The sequence below is a fragment of the Salmo trutta genome, unplaced genomic scaffold (assembly GCF_901001165.1).
Source record: "Salmo trutta unplaced genomic scaffold, fSalTru1.1, whole genome shotgun sequence".
In the NCBI taxonomy this organism is placed as follows: Eukaryota; Metazoa; Chordata; class Actinopteri; order Salmoniformes; family Salmonidae; genus Salmo; species Salmo trutta.
The window spans coordinates 2,198,795-2,216,643 of NW_021823073.1; the positions used below are offsets into that span (position 1 = coordinate 2,198,795).

A 17,849-nucleotide genomic window follows, 5' to 3' on the forward strand; every position below is an offset into this window, starting at 1 on the left:
TCTGACATAGTTGTTGTTATCTGACATAGTTGTTGTTATCTATCTGACATAGTTGTTGTTATCTGACATAGTTGTTGTTATCTATCTGACATAGTTCTTGTTATCTGTCTGACATAGTTGTTGTTATCTATCTGACATAGTTGTTGTTATCTATCTGACATAGTTGTTGTTATCTATCTGACATAGTTGTTGTTATCTATCTGACATAGTTGTTGTTATCTGACATAGTTGTTGTTATCTGACATAGTTGTTGTTATCTGACATAGTTGTTGTCATCTATCTGACATAGTTGTTGTCATCTATCTGACATAGTTGTTGTTATCTGACATAGTTGTTGTTATCTATCTGACATAGTTGTTGTTATCTATCTGACATAGTTGTTGTTATCTATCTGACATAGTTGTTATTATCTGACATAGTTGTTGTTATCTATCTGACATAGTTGTTGTTATCTGACATAGTTGTTGTCATCTATCTGACATAGTTGTTGTTATCTATCTGACATAGTTGTTGTTATCTGACAGAGTTGTTGTCATCTATCTGACATAGTTGTTGTTATCTATCTGACATAGTTGTTGTTATCTATCTGACATAGTTGTTGTCATCTATCTGACATAGTTGTTGTCATCTATCTGACATAGTTGTTGTCATCTATCTGACATAGTTGTTGTCATCTATCTGACAGAGTTGTTGTTATCTATCTGACATAGTTGTTGTTATCTATCTGACATAGATGACAACAACTATGTCAGATAGTTGTTGTCATCTATGTCAGATAGATGACAACAACTATCTGACATAGATGACAACAACTATCTGACATAGTTGTTGTCATCTATCTGACATAGTTGTTGTCATCTATCTGACATAGATTACAACAACTATCTGACATAGTTGTTGTCATCTATCTGACATAGTTGTTGTTATCTATCTGACATAGTTGTTGTTATCTGACATAGTTGTTGTTATCTGACATAGTTGTTGTTATCTATCTGACATAGTTGTTGTTATCTGACATAGTTGTTGTTATCTATCTGACATAGTTGTTGTTATCTATCTGACATAGTTGTTGTTATCTATCTGACATAGTTGTTGTTATCTATCTGACATAGTTGTTGTTATCTGACATAGTTGTTGTCATCTATCTGACATAGTTGTTGTCATCTATCTGACATAGTTGTTGTTATCTGACATAGTTGTTGTTATCTGACATAGTTGTTGTTATCTGACATAGTTGTTGTTATCTATCTGACATAGTTGTTGTTATCTATCTGACATAGTTGTTGTTATCTATCTGACATATTTGTTGTTATCTATCTGACATAGTTGTTGTCATCTATATGACATAGTTGTTGTTATCTATCTGACCTAGTTGTTGTTATCTATCTGACATAGTTGTTGTCATCTATCTGACATAGTTGTTGTTATCTATCTGACATAGTTGTTGTTATCTATCTGACATAGTTGTTATCTATCTGACATAGTTGTTATCTATCTGACATAGTTGTTGTTATCTGACATAGTTGTTGTTATCTGACATAGTTGTTGTTATCTGACAGAGTTGTTGTTATCTATCTGACATAGTTGTTGTTATCTATATGACATAGTTGTTGTTATCTGACATAGTTGTTGTTATCTGACATAGTTGTTGTTATCTATCTGACATAGTTGTTGTTATCTGACATAGTTGTTGTTATCTATCTGACATAGTTGTTGTTATCTATCTGACATAGTTGTTGTTATCTGACATAGTTGTTGTTATCTGACATAGTTGTTGTTATCTATCTGACATAGTTGTTGTTATCTGACATAGTTGTTGTTATCTATCTGACATAGTTCTTGTTATCTGTCTGACATAGTTGTTGTTATCTATCTGACATAGTTGTTGTTATCTATCTGACATAGTTGTTGTTATCTATCTGACATAGTTGTTGTTATCTATCTGACATAGTTGTTGTTATCTGACATAGTTGTTGTTATCTGACATAGTTGTTGTTATCTGACATAGTTGTTGTCATCTATCTGACATAGTTGTTGTCATCTATCTGACATAGTTGTTGTTATCTGACATAGTTGTTGTCATCTATCTGACATAGTTGTTGTTATCTGTCTGACATAGTTGTTGTTATCTGACATAGTTGTTATTATCTATCTGACATAGTTGTTGTTATCTATCTGACATAGTTGTTATTATCTATCTGACCTATTTGTTGTTATCTATCTGACATAGTTGTTGTTATCTATCTGACATAGTTGTTGTTATCTATCTGACCTAGTTGTTGTCATCTATCTGACCTAGTTGTTGTCATCTATCTGACATAGTTGTTGTCATCTATCTGACATAGTTGTTGTCATCTATCTGACATAGTTGTTGTTATCTGTCTGACATAGTTGTTGTTATCTATCTGACATAGTTGTTGTTATCTATCTGACATAGTTGTTGTTATCCTCTCAGAGAAGTGATGTCATCACTCCCCTCAGGCTAGCGTGTGTGTAAGCTCTGAGGCTCTCAGGCCTAGGAAGGAGTTGCTCAACCACATTCCTCACATACAACCCTGAGCTGAGTGGTCAGCCCCTCCCCAACCTCCCAACCCCAAGCCACATCATGAGTCGCCGGGCGGAAAACAGCCAGCGCCTCAGACACAACAGAAGACGTGTGTCAGAAAACAGAACAATTAACTGACCCACGTATATTAAGACTTTATAGAGCATTCATATAGTCTTCATAAGAACTACATTGTTGATTCACAAATAGTTTATAAGACATACCACAGTTTATAAGACATACTTTACTACAACGATTTACAAGACATACTTTACTACCATAAAGACATAACACTTAAAGGGTGACAAAAGGTCCTTATAAACTGAATGAAGGACAGTGGAGAAGATGTGTAGATTAAGCAGACTTTATTGAATGAGATTGAAGCTGTCTGGTCAACAGTGTTTGAGGTAAATGCTGTGGTTAAACTGCATCTCTGGAGTTAAATAATAAATACTTTATTAGGCATTGGTTTGTAATGGATGGTAAGTGTTATTGCAAAAAAAAACAGTTATGGTACAAGTTATTATAACAAAGTAACCTAAAGGAGAAATACAGCTAAAGTGCTTGTGTGTGTTTAGTGTTCACCAACATGCACTTTCCAAGATACTGTCTGTTTTCAGACTGTGTGTGTGTGTGTGTGTGTGTGTGTGTGTGTGTGTGTGTGTGTGTGTGTGTGTGTGTGTGTGTGTGAATACCAGATCTCTTAGAGTAACAGTCAGGACGTGATGATCATAAATAGACAAAGCCATTGTTGCCTGTCGCCTATGACTTAAACTCAGTGAAACAACGTCTCATTGATAGACAGATAAATGGAACACAGGAACACAATGACAGAGAACAAGCATAGAAAGAAAATAACATAGAAAATCACAAAAGCAATGAACAATAAATACACTGAAAGAAGTGGAAAAAACAACACTAAACATGAAAAATTGTAACGAATCCTTCTACAAGTTTTGCAGGCATAAGAAAGAGAAAGCTGTGGTAAGTTGACAGCCAGTATGTTTGCATGAAGGTCAGTAAATGTGTGTGTGTGTGTGTGTGTGTGTGTGTGTGTGTGTGTGTGTGTGTGTGTAAGTGCTAATGAGTGGAGATAAAGTTGTGTGTTTAGCGGTTTACACAACATTGATAAGAAAAGATAACCAAGGTGTGTTTAGTTATCTTAAACACACACAGACATACACAAGCGCTTTCAGTTACACTTGCACAATCATTTACTGCATTGTAATCACAACATGACTTAACACAGAGACAGGCAGAGTTGATAAACTATGTATAAAACTATTACATACCAAATACAGTCTTCAAAGGATAGATGGCACATAATCACAACCCAGTACATTTACATCATTTAGCAGACGCTCTTATCCAGAGCGACTTACAGGAGCAATCAAGGGCAGATCAACAGATTTCTTTTCACCTAGTCCGCTCGAGGATTCGAACCAACGACCTTTCGGTTATTGGCCCAACGCTCTTAACCACTAGGCTACCTGCCGTCCCTAAAGTTCCAGTTTCTCTCACTGGCTCTGTTAGTAGTACCCTCTAGTCCAAACGTACTGGGTATAACCCACATTGTGTCATTATTAAACACGATGATTAAGAAACACTGTGTCCTCTATCCACAGAGTCAAGGCCAAGCAAGGCCAATAGGTGCTTTACAATGGCACTGAAAGACACAATGGTACGGGGGATCCACACCATTCACACAACAGAATCCAAACGTTGTCTCAACGCCGGCCTTCGACCGTGACTGGGCAGTGGTGGTGGTGGTGGTGGTGCAGGCAGTGGCAGAAACTCCCGAGTGACATCATCATTCAGCGACTTCACAGAGAGAGCGTGCACTGTGTAGAGGTGGCAGTGACAGAAACTCTGGGATGACATCGTCATTCAGTGTGTGTTGTTAGTGAGAGAGAAGAATAGAATGGAGAAGACAGGGAGATGGAGAAACTATTCACTCTCACACACAAAAGAGCAGACAGGAATAAGCACCATACTTTGTCTCACACACCCACCAATACACACACACACCAATACACACATCCACCAATACACACACACACACCAATACACACATCCACCAATACACACACACACACAGTGCTATTTGTCCTGTGCATCCAGAGGTCTTTGTCCCAGCTCTGAACATTACTCTTCTTCTGAGGTCATGGTGATCGATGTGTATCTGAAGCCTGATCAGACTATCCTAAGTCATGTGCCATGGTCAGTCCAGTGGATATACTGCCTGTCACTCAGAGGTAGCCATTCCCTCTGCTGCTGGATGCAAGGTCACGGACCTCTCCAAGGTGTTCTCTGCTTGCCCAGTGTGCTCTGAGAACCTCTCTCCTCCCCAGTGTGGGGTGATGGGGGGGTAGAGGATGATCCCCAGTGTGGGGTGATGGGGGGGTAGAGGATGATTCCCAGTGTCTGTATGTGTCCTCTTCAGGCATCAAACTATGAGAGAGTCTCTGCTAAGAAGAGTGCTCTGTTAAAAGAAAACAGCAAGAGAGCTTCACGTTAGTCACGTGTGTGCAGAGTGATGGAAGCTGTGCTTTGTGCTCATGTAGCCCAGTGTAACAGTGAAAAGACCCCACTCATCTCAGCCAAGTTCTGTCAGTTAGTTGGGAGAGGGGCAGCAAGCCAAGCTCTGTCAGTTAGTTGGGAGAGGGGCAGCAAGCTCTGTCAGTTAGTTGGCTGAGGGGCAGCAAGCCAAGCTCTGACAGTTAGTTGGGAGAGGGGCAGCAAGCCAAGCTGTCAGTTAGTTGGGAGAGGGGCAGCAAGCTCTGTCAGTTAGTTGGCTGAGGGGCAGCAAGCCAAGCTCTGACAGTTAGTTGGGAGAGGGGCAGCAAGCCAAGCTCTGTCAGTTAGTTGGCTGAGGGGCAGCAAGCTCTGACAGTTAGTTGGGAGAGGGGCAGCAAGCCAAGCTGTCAGTTAGTTGGGAGAGGGGCAGCAAGCCAAGCTGTCAGTTAGTTGGGAAGGGGCAGCAAGCCAAGCTCTGTCAGTTAGTTGGGAGAGGGGCAGCAAGCAGTCAGAATTAGAAGGATAAGTGAGGTCAGGTTCTGGGGTCACATTGGGGTCACAAAGGTTACAAAGAGATTTCACCTGGCTCTGCCATTTCAACTGAGGTAAAAATAAATCTGTTAGAAGGCCGAACACAACGCTGGCATTAGCCAAGTAGTAGTAGTGGTAGTCAAGATGTTAAGTTGAACAAATGTGATATCTAATCACCTGTGCCTTTAAATTGTAACTGATTACAGACAAATGGAGTTAGATCCATAAAAGTCCATATAAACACAGTTGTAAATCATTAGATTAGAAAAACAAGCACAGGGCATAAGAAAAAATAAATTGGCAGAATGGAACGATAAAAAAGGTAAGCAAAGTGGTTCAGGTTCAGATCTTGACGATAGTTTTCCAGCTTTTCTTATTACGGTATGATTCTGCTTATCTCTCTGGCTAAGAGGCACAGGTGCAATAACTTCTAAAACGGATTCCTTTCTCACCTGAGTCACAGTATATCTGTAAAGGTGAGCCTCCATACCTAAGAAAGATGGGCATAAGCTTATCTCTTGTCTTACCTTAAAGGGATACTTTGGGATTTTGGCAATGAAGCCCTTTATCTACTTCCCCAGTCAGATTAACTCATGGATACCAATTTTATGTCTCTGCATTCAGTAGTTTTGCAAACCAATGCTAAGTAGCGTTGCTAGCAGTTACCATAGACGTCCAGTCATTGCGCTAACACTAGTTAGCAATTGCGCTAACACCAGTTAGCAACTTCCTTCAAACTGCACGCAGAGACATAAAAATGATATCCACAAGGGGAAGTAGATAAAGGGCTTCATTGACAAAATCCTGAAGTATCCCTTTAAGCAGTCTTAGCTACAGTACTGTATGAGCATAGGGATATCTTTGCCCTAAATAAGTAGTCTCAACTATAGTACAGTATCTCTTCAGTATATTTCTACTGTGGATGAAGTGAACCCATACTGGCTGTGCCCTAAATGTAGCTCACCACTTTCCGGGGCTTATCCCGCTCCTCTCCGCTCTCCTGCTGTAGGGTATGGGTGTGGCTATGGGTGGAGCCTCCATTGGAGGGGCGAGGGGAGGGGGAGGGGCACTCAGCGGCTCTGAACCGCTCTAACGCAGTCTGGCAGTACGGGGGTAGAGAGTCTTCTCCCCGTGAGTCTAATACCAACTCCACCCCCCTGTTGCTAGGCCAACGGCTATGGTGACGCTCGCCGCCACTGCCGCTGCTCTTCTTAGAGCCCTTAGAGCCCTTAGAGGGTGTGTCTGAGGGCGTGTCCTCTTCGCCGCGCCCCCCTCCCCTGCCCCTATCACCCCCACTGTCACTGGCCCCAGCCCGTCTGGTCTTGCGCTCCAAAAGAGTGCTCAGGAGTTCGTCATCATAGTCCCGGCCCCGGGGGCTTTGGCGAGGAGGGGGAGGAGGGGCGGGGGGTTTAGGGGGGCGCTGCTCCAGCTCGTTGTCCCACGTGCCCCGTCTCTTCCTGGGCGAGGGTGGCGAACTGCGTTGTCGGTCTCCCTGACGATCTCCATGACAATCCTCTTGGCGATCACGTTCTCCCCAAGTCTCTGCGCGGTCATCGCGATCCCTGTTGTCACTGTAACCACGTTTCGTCGTCTTGTCCCGGTAAGAAGGCGGATAGTATTCCCGATCCCTATCCCGGTCACCTTCTCGTTCACGCAGCTCCAGTCTCTCGTACTCCTGGTCGGTGTCTCTGATGTCCCTGACAGTGAGCTCCTCCCTGGGGCCTCTCTGTCTGTAGCACTGGGCAAACTCCTCCAGCTCATCCAGAGAGCCTGACTTCCCACCCAGGAGGAAGGCCTTACGCTGCAGGTGCTCCGAACGAGGGTTCCACCTGGACATAACATCACATTAGGAACTTAGAACATGCAGAACACACACACACACACACACACACGCACAACCCCTATGAAGACACACACACACAAACCCTAGTCATTGGCGACTCCATTACCCGCAGTATTAGACTTAAAACTAATCATCCAGCGATCATACACTGTTTACCAGGGGGCAGGGCTACCGACGTTAAGGCTAATCTAAAGACGGTGCTGGCTAAAGCTAAAACTGGCGAGTGTAGAGAGTATAGAGATATTGTTATCCACGTCGGCACCAACGATGTTAGGATGAAACAGTCAGAGGTCACCAAGCGCAATATAGCTTCAGCGTGTAAATCAGCTAGAAAGATGTGTCGGCATCGAGTAATTGTCTCTGGCCCCCTCCCAGTTAGGGGGAGTGATGAGCTCTACAGCAGAGTCTCACAACTCAATCGCTGGATGAAAACTGTTTTCTGCCCCTCCCAAAAGATAGAATTTGTAGATAACTGGCCCTCTTTCTGGGATTCACCCACAAACAGGACCAAGCCTGGCCTGCTGAGGAGTGACGGACTCCATCCTAGCTGGAGGGGTGCTCTCATCTTATCTACGAACATAGACAGGGCTCTAACTCCTCTAGCTCCACAATGAAATAGGGTGCAGGCCAGGCAACAGGCTGTTAGCCAGCCTGCCAGCTTAGTGGAGTCTGCCACTAGCACAGTTAGCGTAGTCAGCTCAGCTTTCCCCATTGAGACCGTGTCTGTGCCTCGATCTTGGTTGGGCAAAATAAAAAATGGCGGTGTTCGCTTCAGTAATCTTACTAGTATAAAGACCTCCTCCATTCCTGCCATTATTGAAAGAGATTGTGATACTTCACATCTCAAAATTGGGTTACTTAATGTTAGATCCCTCACTTCCAAGGCAGTTATAGTCAATGAACTAATCACTGATCATAATCTTGATGTGATTGGCCTGACTGAAACATGGCTTAAGCCTGATGAATTTACTGTGTTAAATGAGGCCTCACCCCCTGGTTACACTAGTGACCAAACCCCCCGTGCATCCGGCAAAGGCGGAGGTGTTGCTAACATTTACGATAGCAAATTTCAATTTACAAAAAAAAAAACAATGACGTTTTCGTCTTTTGAGCTTCTAGTCATGAAATCTATGCAGCCTACTCAATCACTTTTTATAGCTACTGTTTACATATGCAGTGTTCCTTACTGAGTTCCCTGAATTCCTATCGGATCTTGTAGTCATAGCAGATAATATTCTAATTTTTGGTGACTTTAACATTCACATGGAAAAGTCCACAGACCCACTCCAAAAGGCTTTCGGAGCCATCATCGACTCAGTGGGTTTTGTCCAACATGTCTCTGGACCTACTCACTGCCACAGTCATACTCTGGACCTAGTTTTGTCCCATGGAATAAATGTTGTGGATCTTAATGTTTTTCCTCATAATCCTGGATTATCGGACCACCATTTTATTGCGTTTACAATTGCAACAAATAATCTGCTCAGACCCCAACCAAGGAAGATTAAAAGTCGTGCTATAAATTCTCAGACAACCCAAAGATTCCTTGATGCCCTTCCAGACTCCCTCTGCCTACCCAAGGACGTCAGAGGACAAGAATCAGTTAACCACCTAACCGAGGAACTCAATTCAACCTTGCGCAATACCCTAGATGCAGTTGCACCCCTAAAAATTAAAAACATCTGTCATAAGAAACTAGCTCCCTGGTATACAGAAAATACACGAGCTCTGAAGCAAGCTTCCAGAAAATTGGAACGGAAATGGCGCCACACTAAACTGGAAGTCTTCCGACTAGCTTGGAAAGACAGTACCGTGCAGTATCGAAGAGCCCTCACTGCTGCACGATCATCCTATTTTTCCAACTTAATTGAGGAAAATAAGAACAATCCGAAATTTCTTTTTGACACTGTCGCAAAGCTAACTAAAAAGCAGCATTCGCAAATGGAGGATGTCTTTCACTTCAGCAGTAATACATTTATGAACTTTTTTGAGGAAAAGATCATGATCATTAGAAAGCAAATTACGGACTCCTCTTTAAATCTGGGTATTCCTCCAGGGCTTCATTGTCCAGAGTCTGCACAACTCTGCCAGGACCTTGGCTCAAGGGAGATACTAAAGTGTTTTAGTACTATATCTCTTGACACAATGATGAAAATAATCATGGCCTCCAAACCCTCAAGCTGCATTCTGGACCCTATTCCAACTAAACTACTGAAAGAGCTGCTTCCTGTGCTTGGCCCTCCTATGTTGAACATAATAAACGGCTCTCTATCCACCGGATGTGTACCAAGCTCACTAAAAGTGGCAGTAATAAAGCCTCTCTTGAAAAAGCCGAATCTTGACCCAGAAATTATAAAAAACTATCGGCCTATATCGAATCTTCCATTCCTCTCAAAAAGTTTAGAAAAAGTTGTTGCGCAGCAACTCACTGCCTTCCTGAAGACAAACAATGTATACGAAACGCTTCAGTCTGGTTTTAGACCCCATCATAGCACTGAGACTGCACTTGTGAAGGTGGTAAATGACCTTTTAATGACGTCAGACCGAGGCTCTGCATGTGTCCTCATGCTCCTAGATCTTAGTGCCGCTTTTGATACCATCGATCACCACATTCTTTTGGAGAGATTGGAAACCCAAATTGGTCTACATGGACAAGTTCTGGCCTGGTTTAGATCTTATCTGTCGGAAAGATATCAGTTTGTCTCTGTGAATGGTTCGTCCTCTGACAAATCAATTGTAAATTTCGGTGTTCCTCAAGGTTCCGTTCTAGGACCACTATTGTTTTCACTATATATTTTACCTCTTGGGGATGTCATTCGAAAACATAATGTTAAATTTCACTGCTATGCGGACGACACACAGCTGTACATTTCAATGAAACATGGTGAAGCCCCAAAATTGCCCTCGCTAGAAGCCTGTGTTTCAGACATAAGGAAGTGGATGGCTGCAAATTTTCTACTTTTAAACTCGGACAAAACAGAGATGCTTGTCCTAGGTCCCAAGAAACAAAGAGATCTTCTGTTGAATCTGACAATTAATCTGGATGGTTGTACAGTCGTCTCAAATAAAACTGTGAAGGACCTCGGCGTTACTCTGGACCCTGATCTCTCTTTTGAAGAACATATCAAGACTGCTTCAAGGACAGCTTTTTTCCATCTACGTAACATTGCAAAAATCAGAAACTTTCTGTCCAAAAATGACGCAGAAAAATTAATCCATGCTTTTGTTACTTCTAGGCTCGACTACTGCAATGCTCTACTTTCCGGCTACCCGGATAAAGCACTAAACAAACTTCAGTTAGTGCTAAATACGGCTGCTAGAATCCTGACTAGAACCAAAAAATTTGATCATATTACTCCTGTGCTAGCTTCCCTACACTGGCTTCCTGTTAAGGCAAGGGCTGATTTCAAGGTTTTACTGCTAACCTACAAAGCATTACATGGGCTTGCTCCTACCTATCTTTCCGATTTGGTCCTGCCGTACATACCTACACGTACGCTACGGTCACAAGACGCAGGCCTCCTAATTGTCCCTAGAATTTCTAAGCAAACGGCTGGAGGTAGGGCTTTCTCCTATAGAGCTCCATTTTTATGGAATGGTCTGCCTACCCATGTGAGAGACGCAGACTCAGTCTCAACCTTTAAGTCTTTACTGAAGACTTATCTCTTCAGTAGGTCCTATGATTAAGTATAGTCTGGCCCAGGAGTGTGAAGGTGAACGGAAAGGCTGGAGCAACGAACCGCCCTTGCTGTCTCTGCCTTGTCGGTTCCCCTCTTCCCACTGGGATTCTCTGCCTCTAACCCTTTTACAGGGGCTGAGTCACTGACTTACTGGTGTTCTTCCATGCCGTCCATGGGAGGGGTGCGTCACTTGAGTAGGTTGAGCCACTGACGTGGTCTTCCTGTCTGGGTTGGCGCCCCCCCCTTGGGTTGTGCCGTGGCGGACATCTTTGTGGGCTATACTCGGCCTTGTCTTCGGACGGTAAGTTGGTTGTAGATATCCCTCTAGTGGTGTGGGGGCTGTGCTTTGGCAAAGTGGGTGGGGTTATATCCTGCCTGTTTGGCCCTGTCCGGGGGTATCATCGGATGGGGCCACAGTGTCTTCTGATCCCTCCTGTCTCAGCCTCCAGTATTTATGCTGCAGTAGTTTATGTGTCGGGGGGCTAGGGTCAGTCTGTTACATCTGGAGTATTCTCTTGTCTTATCCGGTGTCCTGTGTGAATGTAAATATGCTCTCTCTAATTCTCTCTTTCTTTCTTTCTTTCTTTCTCTCGGAGGACCTGAGCCCTAGGACTACCTGGCATGATGACTCCTTGCTGTCCCCAGTCCACCTGGCCATGCTGCTGCTCCAGTTTCAACTGTTCTGCCTGCGGCTACGGAACCCTGACCTGTTCACCGGACGTGCTTGTTGCACCCTCGACAATTACTATGATTATTATTATTTGACCATGCTGGTCATTTACGAACATTTTAACATCTTGACCATGTTCTGTTATAATATCCACCCGGCACAGCCAGAAGAGGACTGGCCACCCCTCATAGCCTGGTTCCTCTCTAGGTTTCTTCCTAGGTTTTTGGCCTTTCTCAGGAGTTTTTCCTAGGGAGTTTTTCCCAGCCACCGTGCTTCTTTCACATGCATTGCTTGCTGTTTGGGGTTTTAGGCTGGGTTTCTGTACAGCACTTTGAGATTTCAGCTGATGTACGAAGGGCTATATAAATAAATTTGATTTGATTTGATTTGACACACACACACACACAACCCCTATGAAGACACACACACACACACACACACACACACACACACACAACCCCTATGAAGACACACACACACACAACCCCCATTCCCCTCCACACACACAGTCTAAAGGCATTTCTGGCGACCTGCTGTTATTATTATGATGATGGTCCTCCTCAATGCTGCGGTTGCGGCGGTGCTGGTAGCGTGTGGAGCGACGGGTCTGAGAGGAGGACGAGGGATGATGGAGGTCAGGGATGTCTTCAAGGTCACGGTCGTGGTCAGGGATGGCTGGCAGGGCCTTCTTCTGTACCTGTCGGTAAGACTGACGGAACCCCCCTGTATCCACCTCATGGAGAGAACTGAGCTCTGACATACTGCAGGCTGAGGAAGAGGAGAGGGAAGGGGGAGGAGGAGGAGAGAGGAGGTGGAGACATAACTACGTTTTTGTATTTATGATACTATGAATCACAGTGTTAGTATCACAGTAACTAGGCCTAAGATAAGATGCCAGTTGAATGAAGCATCCAGTGGACATGCACAGAACATAGAGAGAGAGAGGAAGTCCTAGATGAAAAACCTCTAAAACAAACAGACACATTACAATAGGTCTTCTTCTACAGACTGTCTTTGACACACAAGGCCAACACATCCAATCTGAGAAAGAAAACAATCTGCCAGCAGTTGATGAGGATTGGAGGAATTCAAGGAATGAATCATTAGATGAGGATCAACAAGGTGGTGATGTACGAATAGTGTGAGACTGGCTCCCAAAACGAGGATGAATCAGCTGGGTTGTCTTTATGAAGTAGGAATAATCAGATGTGTTGTCTTTATGAAGTAGGAATAATCAGCTGGGTTGTCTTTATGAAGTAGGAATAATCAGGTGTGTTGTCTTTATGAAGTAGGATGAATCAGATGTGTTGTCTTTATGAAGTAGGAATAATCAGGTGTGTTGTCTTTATGAAGTAGGATGAATCAGCTGGGTTGTCTTTATGAAGTAGGAATAATCAGGTGTGTTGTCTTTATGAAGTAGGAATAATCAGGTGTGTTGTCTTTATGAAGTAGGATGAATCAGGTGTGTTGTCTTTATGAAGTAGGAATAATCAGGTGTGTTGTCTTTATGAAGTAGGAATAATCAGGTGTGTTGTCTTTATGAAGTAGGATGAATCAGGTGTGTTGTCTTTATGAAGTAGGATGAATCAGATGTGTTGTCTTTATGAAGTAGGAATAATCAGATGTGTTGTCTTTATGAAGTAGGAATAATCAGGTGTGTTGTCTTTATGAAGTAGGATGAATCAGGTGTGTTGTCTTTATGAAGTAGGATGAATCAGGTGTGTTGTCTTTATGAAGTAGGAATAATCAGGTGTATTGTCTTTATGAAGTAGGAATAATCAGGTGTGTTGTCTTTATGAAGTAGGAATAATCAGGTGTGTTGTCTTTATGAAGTAGGATGAATCAGGTGTGTTGTGTTTATGAAGTAGGAAGAATCAGGTGTGTTGTCTTTATGATTTCAAATCAAATACATTGTTATTGGTCACATATTTAGCAGATGTTATTGCGGGTGTAGTGAAATGCTTGTGCAGTTGCAGGAGAAGAGAGAAGAGGAGCACTGTTGAAGCTAGGATTTCAGAGAGTAGTGTGTAGGCAGAGGTTATTTCAGAATGGATTTCATGCAGATTATAGCTAGAGTATATAAAGCATGTTGACTCTGTCCTACACAGGGGTTGTCTGTCTGTAGGGCTTACAGTCATGAGTCAGGTTGATTTCACAGAGGATGTCAGAGTGTAGTAGATTATAAATCCTGCTGAGTCTACACAGGGTAGGGTAACTATCTGTCTGTCTGTAGGGTTTACAGTCATGAGTCAGGTTGATTTCACAGAGGATGTCAGAGTGTAGTAGATTATAAGTCCTGCTGAGTCTACACAGGGTAGGGTAACTATCTGTCTGTCTGTAGGGCTTACAGCCATGACACATGCAGAAGTGGATTTCAGACAGAGTAGAGTATAGGGTGTATAGAGTCTACTGTCTGTCTGTCTGTCTGTCTGTCTGTCTGTCTGTCTGTCTGTCTGTCTGTCTGTCTGTCTGTCTGTCTGTCTGTCTGTCTGTCTGTCTGTCTGTCGGGCTTACAGTCGTGGCTCTGGGGCTTGGCCGGATGGAAATGAGCCAGCTGTTTTTCTACGTGCTGCAACACCTTCAGAGAGTCCTGATCCAGAGAGGACTGATCCAGAGTGGACTGCAGCCGGTACACAGGCCGCACTGAGACATATATGAGACAACAAACACTTGTCAGGCAGGAGAGGAGAGACAGGCCTTACTACTACAAACTGTCGAGCTCTGTATGAGCTTTCCACACACGTTCAACAAGGTGAAGAAATGGCTGTTCAACTATATGAGTATGTTTCTTATATTGCTGCCTTAAATGAAGAAATGATGTTAAAAATCCAAATGCAGTTTGTTTTATAACGTTTAAAACATCAGAACATCAATACACACCAGACCAGACCCAGTACCCACCTCCAGCTGCACTGTTCTCTGACACAGAGGGGGGAGCGGACATCATCCTGGTGTCCACCAGGGAGGGGGGGGCGATGGGGACCATGGCCGGGACCCCGGGTACGTAGTAGGGTGGATAGACAGCGATCTGGGGGGACAAAGCCGTGCTCCTCAACCCCTTTCCTGCCTCGTACACTACACGGAGAGAGAACAGAGAGGTACTGGAGGAGGAACATTCATCACTTCAGGTATTCCAGACTCCACAGGTAATACTGGAGGAGGAACATTCATCACTTCAGGTATTCCAGACTCCACAGGTAATACTGGAGGAGGAACATTCATCACTTCAGGTATTCCAGACTCCACAGGTAATACTGGAGGAGGAACGTTCATCACTTCAGGTATTCCAGACTCCACAGGTAATACTGGAGGAGGAACATTCATCGCTTCAGGTATTCCAGACTCCACAGGTAATACTGGAGGAGGAACATTCATCACTTCAGGTATTCCAGACTCCACAGGTAATACTGGAGGAGGAACATTCATCACTTCAGGTATTCCAGACTCCACAGGTAATACTGGAGGAGGAACATTCATCACTTCAGGTATTCCAGACTCCACAGGTAATACTGGAGGAGGAACATTCATCACTTCAGGTATTCCAGACTCCACAGGTAATACTGGAGGAGGAACATTCATCACTTCAGGTATTCCAGACTCCACAGGTAATACTGGAGGAGGAACATTCATCACTTCAGGTATTCCAGACTCCACAGGTAATACTGGAGGAGGAACATTCATCACTTCAGGTATTCCAGACTCCACAGGTAATACTGGAGGAGGAACATTCATCACTTCAGGTATTCCAGACTCCACAGGTAATACTGGAGGAGGAACATTCATCACTTCAGGTATCTAATTCTGGAGGTGTCTTCGTATTCCCCGTCATAAATTAGCCAAGGCGCAGTGTGCCGGTAGTTCCACATATTTTATATGTGAACTTGAACAAAAACAATAAGCAGGTGAAACTGAAACAAACGTGATGTTCTGGGGCTGCTTCAACACAGCTGCACAAAAAACAAGATCCCACGAAAACCACAGGGAAAAACAGGCTGCCTAAGTATGGCTTCCAATCAGAGACAATGATAGACAGCTGCTTCTGATTAGAAACCATACCCAGCCAAAACATAGAAAACAAAACATAGAATGCCCACCCACCTATCACACCCTGACCTAACTAAACAGAGAAAACACAGCTCTCCTAGGTCAGAGCGTGACAGGAGGTGGAACATTCATCAGACACTTCAGGTATTCCTGACTCCACAGGTGCTCTGGGAATAGAGGGGCCGTACAGTAGTAGAAATGATATCCACTAAAAAGGTGGTCGTGGATTGGTAGAATGAGTGACATGCTACAATATGCTACTATATTAGTTTACTACAACAGTTGATCTTACGTGGTATGATCTCTAGTGGAAGCAGCAGGACTTACAGTGTCGTGGGCAGCAGCAGGTCTCAGGACAGCACCAACAGGACACATAACAACAGCAGGAGTGAGGACAGCACTGGCACCAACACACACCAAACAGCAAGATGAACAGGATGATACCCAGGGCTACCGAGCCCACAAAGGCCCATTCTGGAAGAGAGAGATAAGAGAGAGAGAGAGATGAAAGTTACATTTCTATGTGCAACATTCTAGAGTAGGAAGTGGTATTTGTTTTTGCTTGGAAGAGTATTCCCTCGCACTCTCCACACACACACACACATTCTCTCAACTTTTCAGGAAGTCTGGTCAGGGGACTAGGCTACAGGCAGGAAGGGGAAAGAGTGTTTCCTGTTACAGTATGTCATGCAGAGAGTACATGGCTGATACTGACCTAATCGACTACCATCATTATGACAGAATGATGACTACACACAAAGACATATTTATATTATATATACTACACACAGAGACATATTTATATGATATATACTACACACAGAGACATATTTATATTATATATACTACACACAAAGACATATTTATATTATATATACTACACACAGAGACATATATTTATATTCTATATACTACACACAAAGACATTTATATTATATATACTACACACAGAGACATATTCGTATTATCTCTAATACACACAGAGACATATTTATATTATATATACTACACACAAAGACATATTTATATTATATATACTACACACAGAGACATTTATATTATATATACTACACACAGAGACATTTATATTATATATACTACACACAAAGACATATTTATATTATATATACTACACACAGAGACATTTATATTATATATACTACACACAAAGACATTTATATTATATATACTACACACAAAGACATTTATATTATATATACTACACACAAAGACATTTATATTATATATACTACACACAGAGACATATTCGTATTATCTCTAATACACACAGAGACAAACAGGGCATTCGGAATGTATTCAAACCCCTTCCATTTTCCCACATTTAGTTTTTACATTACAGCCTTATTCTAAAATCGATTAAATAATGTTGTTCCTCATCAATCTACACACAATACCCAATTATGACAAAGCGAAAACAGGTTTTCCGAAATTTTAGCAAATGTATTCAAATTAAAAAACAGAAATACCTTATTCACATAAGTATTCAGACCCTTTGCTATGAGACTCAAAATTGAGCTCAGGTGCATCCTGTTTCCATTGATCATCCTTTAGATGTCTCTACATGTCACACCCTGATCTGTTTTACCTGTCTTGTGCTTGTCTCCACCCCCCTCCAGGTGTCGCCCATTTTCCTCATTATCCCCTGTGTATTTATACCTGTGTTCTCTGTTTGTCTGTTGCCAGTTCATCTTGTTCGTCAAGCCTGCCAGCGGTTTTCCCATACTCCTGTTTTTCTCTATAGTCCCTGTTTTATAGTTTTCCCGGTTTTGACCGTTCTGCCTGCCCTGACCCTGAGCCTGCCTGCTGTTCTGTACCTTGTGACACGGTCCTGGATTACTGACCTCTGCCTGACCCAGACCCTGATCCTGCCTGCCGTTCTGTACCTTTCAGACTCTGCTCTGGATTACTGACCTCTGCCTGCCCTTGACCTGTCGTTTGCCTGCCCCCGTTGTTGTAATACACTTTTGTTATTTCGAACTGTCTGCATCTGGGTCTTAT

General features: G+C 42.9%; 1 protein-coding gene across 7 annotated transcripts in view; it reads right to left on the bottom strand.

Annotated features, from left to right (window-relative positions):
* Positions 1 to 2,685: 2,685 nt before the first annotated feature.
* Positions 2,686 to 17,849, bottom strand: part of LOC115188688 (immunoglobulin-like domain-containing receptor 2) — a 40,976-nt gene continuing 25,812 nt past the window's right edge. For 3 of the 7 annotated variants that reach the window (XM_029747405.1, XM_029747400.1, XM_029747403.1), the window contains 6 exons: positions 16,158 to 16,304; positions 14,688 to 14,861; positions 14,301 to 14,429; positions 12,317 to 12,554; positions 6,558 to 7,422; positions 2,686 to 5,027 (listed from right to left, as the gene is read on the bottom strand). In XM_029747405.1, the coding sequence (XP_029603265.1) occupies positions 4,992 to 5,027; positions 6,558 to 7,422; positions 12,317 to 12,554; positions 14,301 to 14,429; positions 14,688 to 14,861; positions 16,158 to 16,304 (1,589 nt within the window). In that variant the 3' untranslated portion in view covers positions 2,686 to 4,991. Of the gene's footprint in view, positions 6,084 to 6,557; positions 7,423 to 12,316; positions 12,555 to 14,300; positions 14,430 to 14,687; positions 14,862 to 16,157; positions 16,305 to 17,849 lie in introns of those variants that run through there. The other 4 variants (XM_029747402.1, XM_029747401.1, XM_029747404.1 and 1 more) reach the window with 4 other exon arrangements.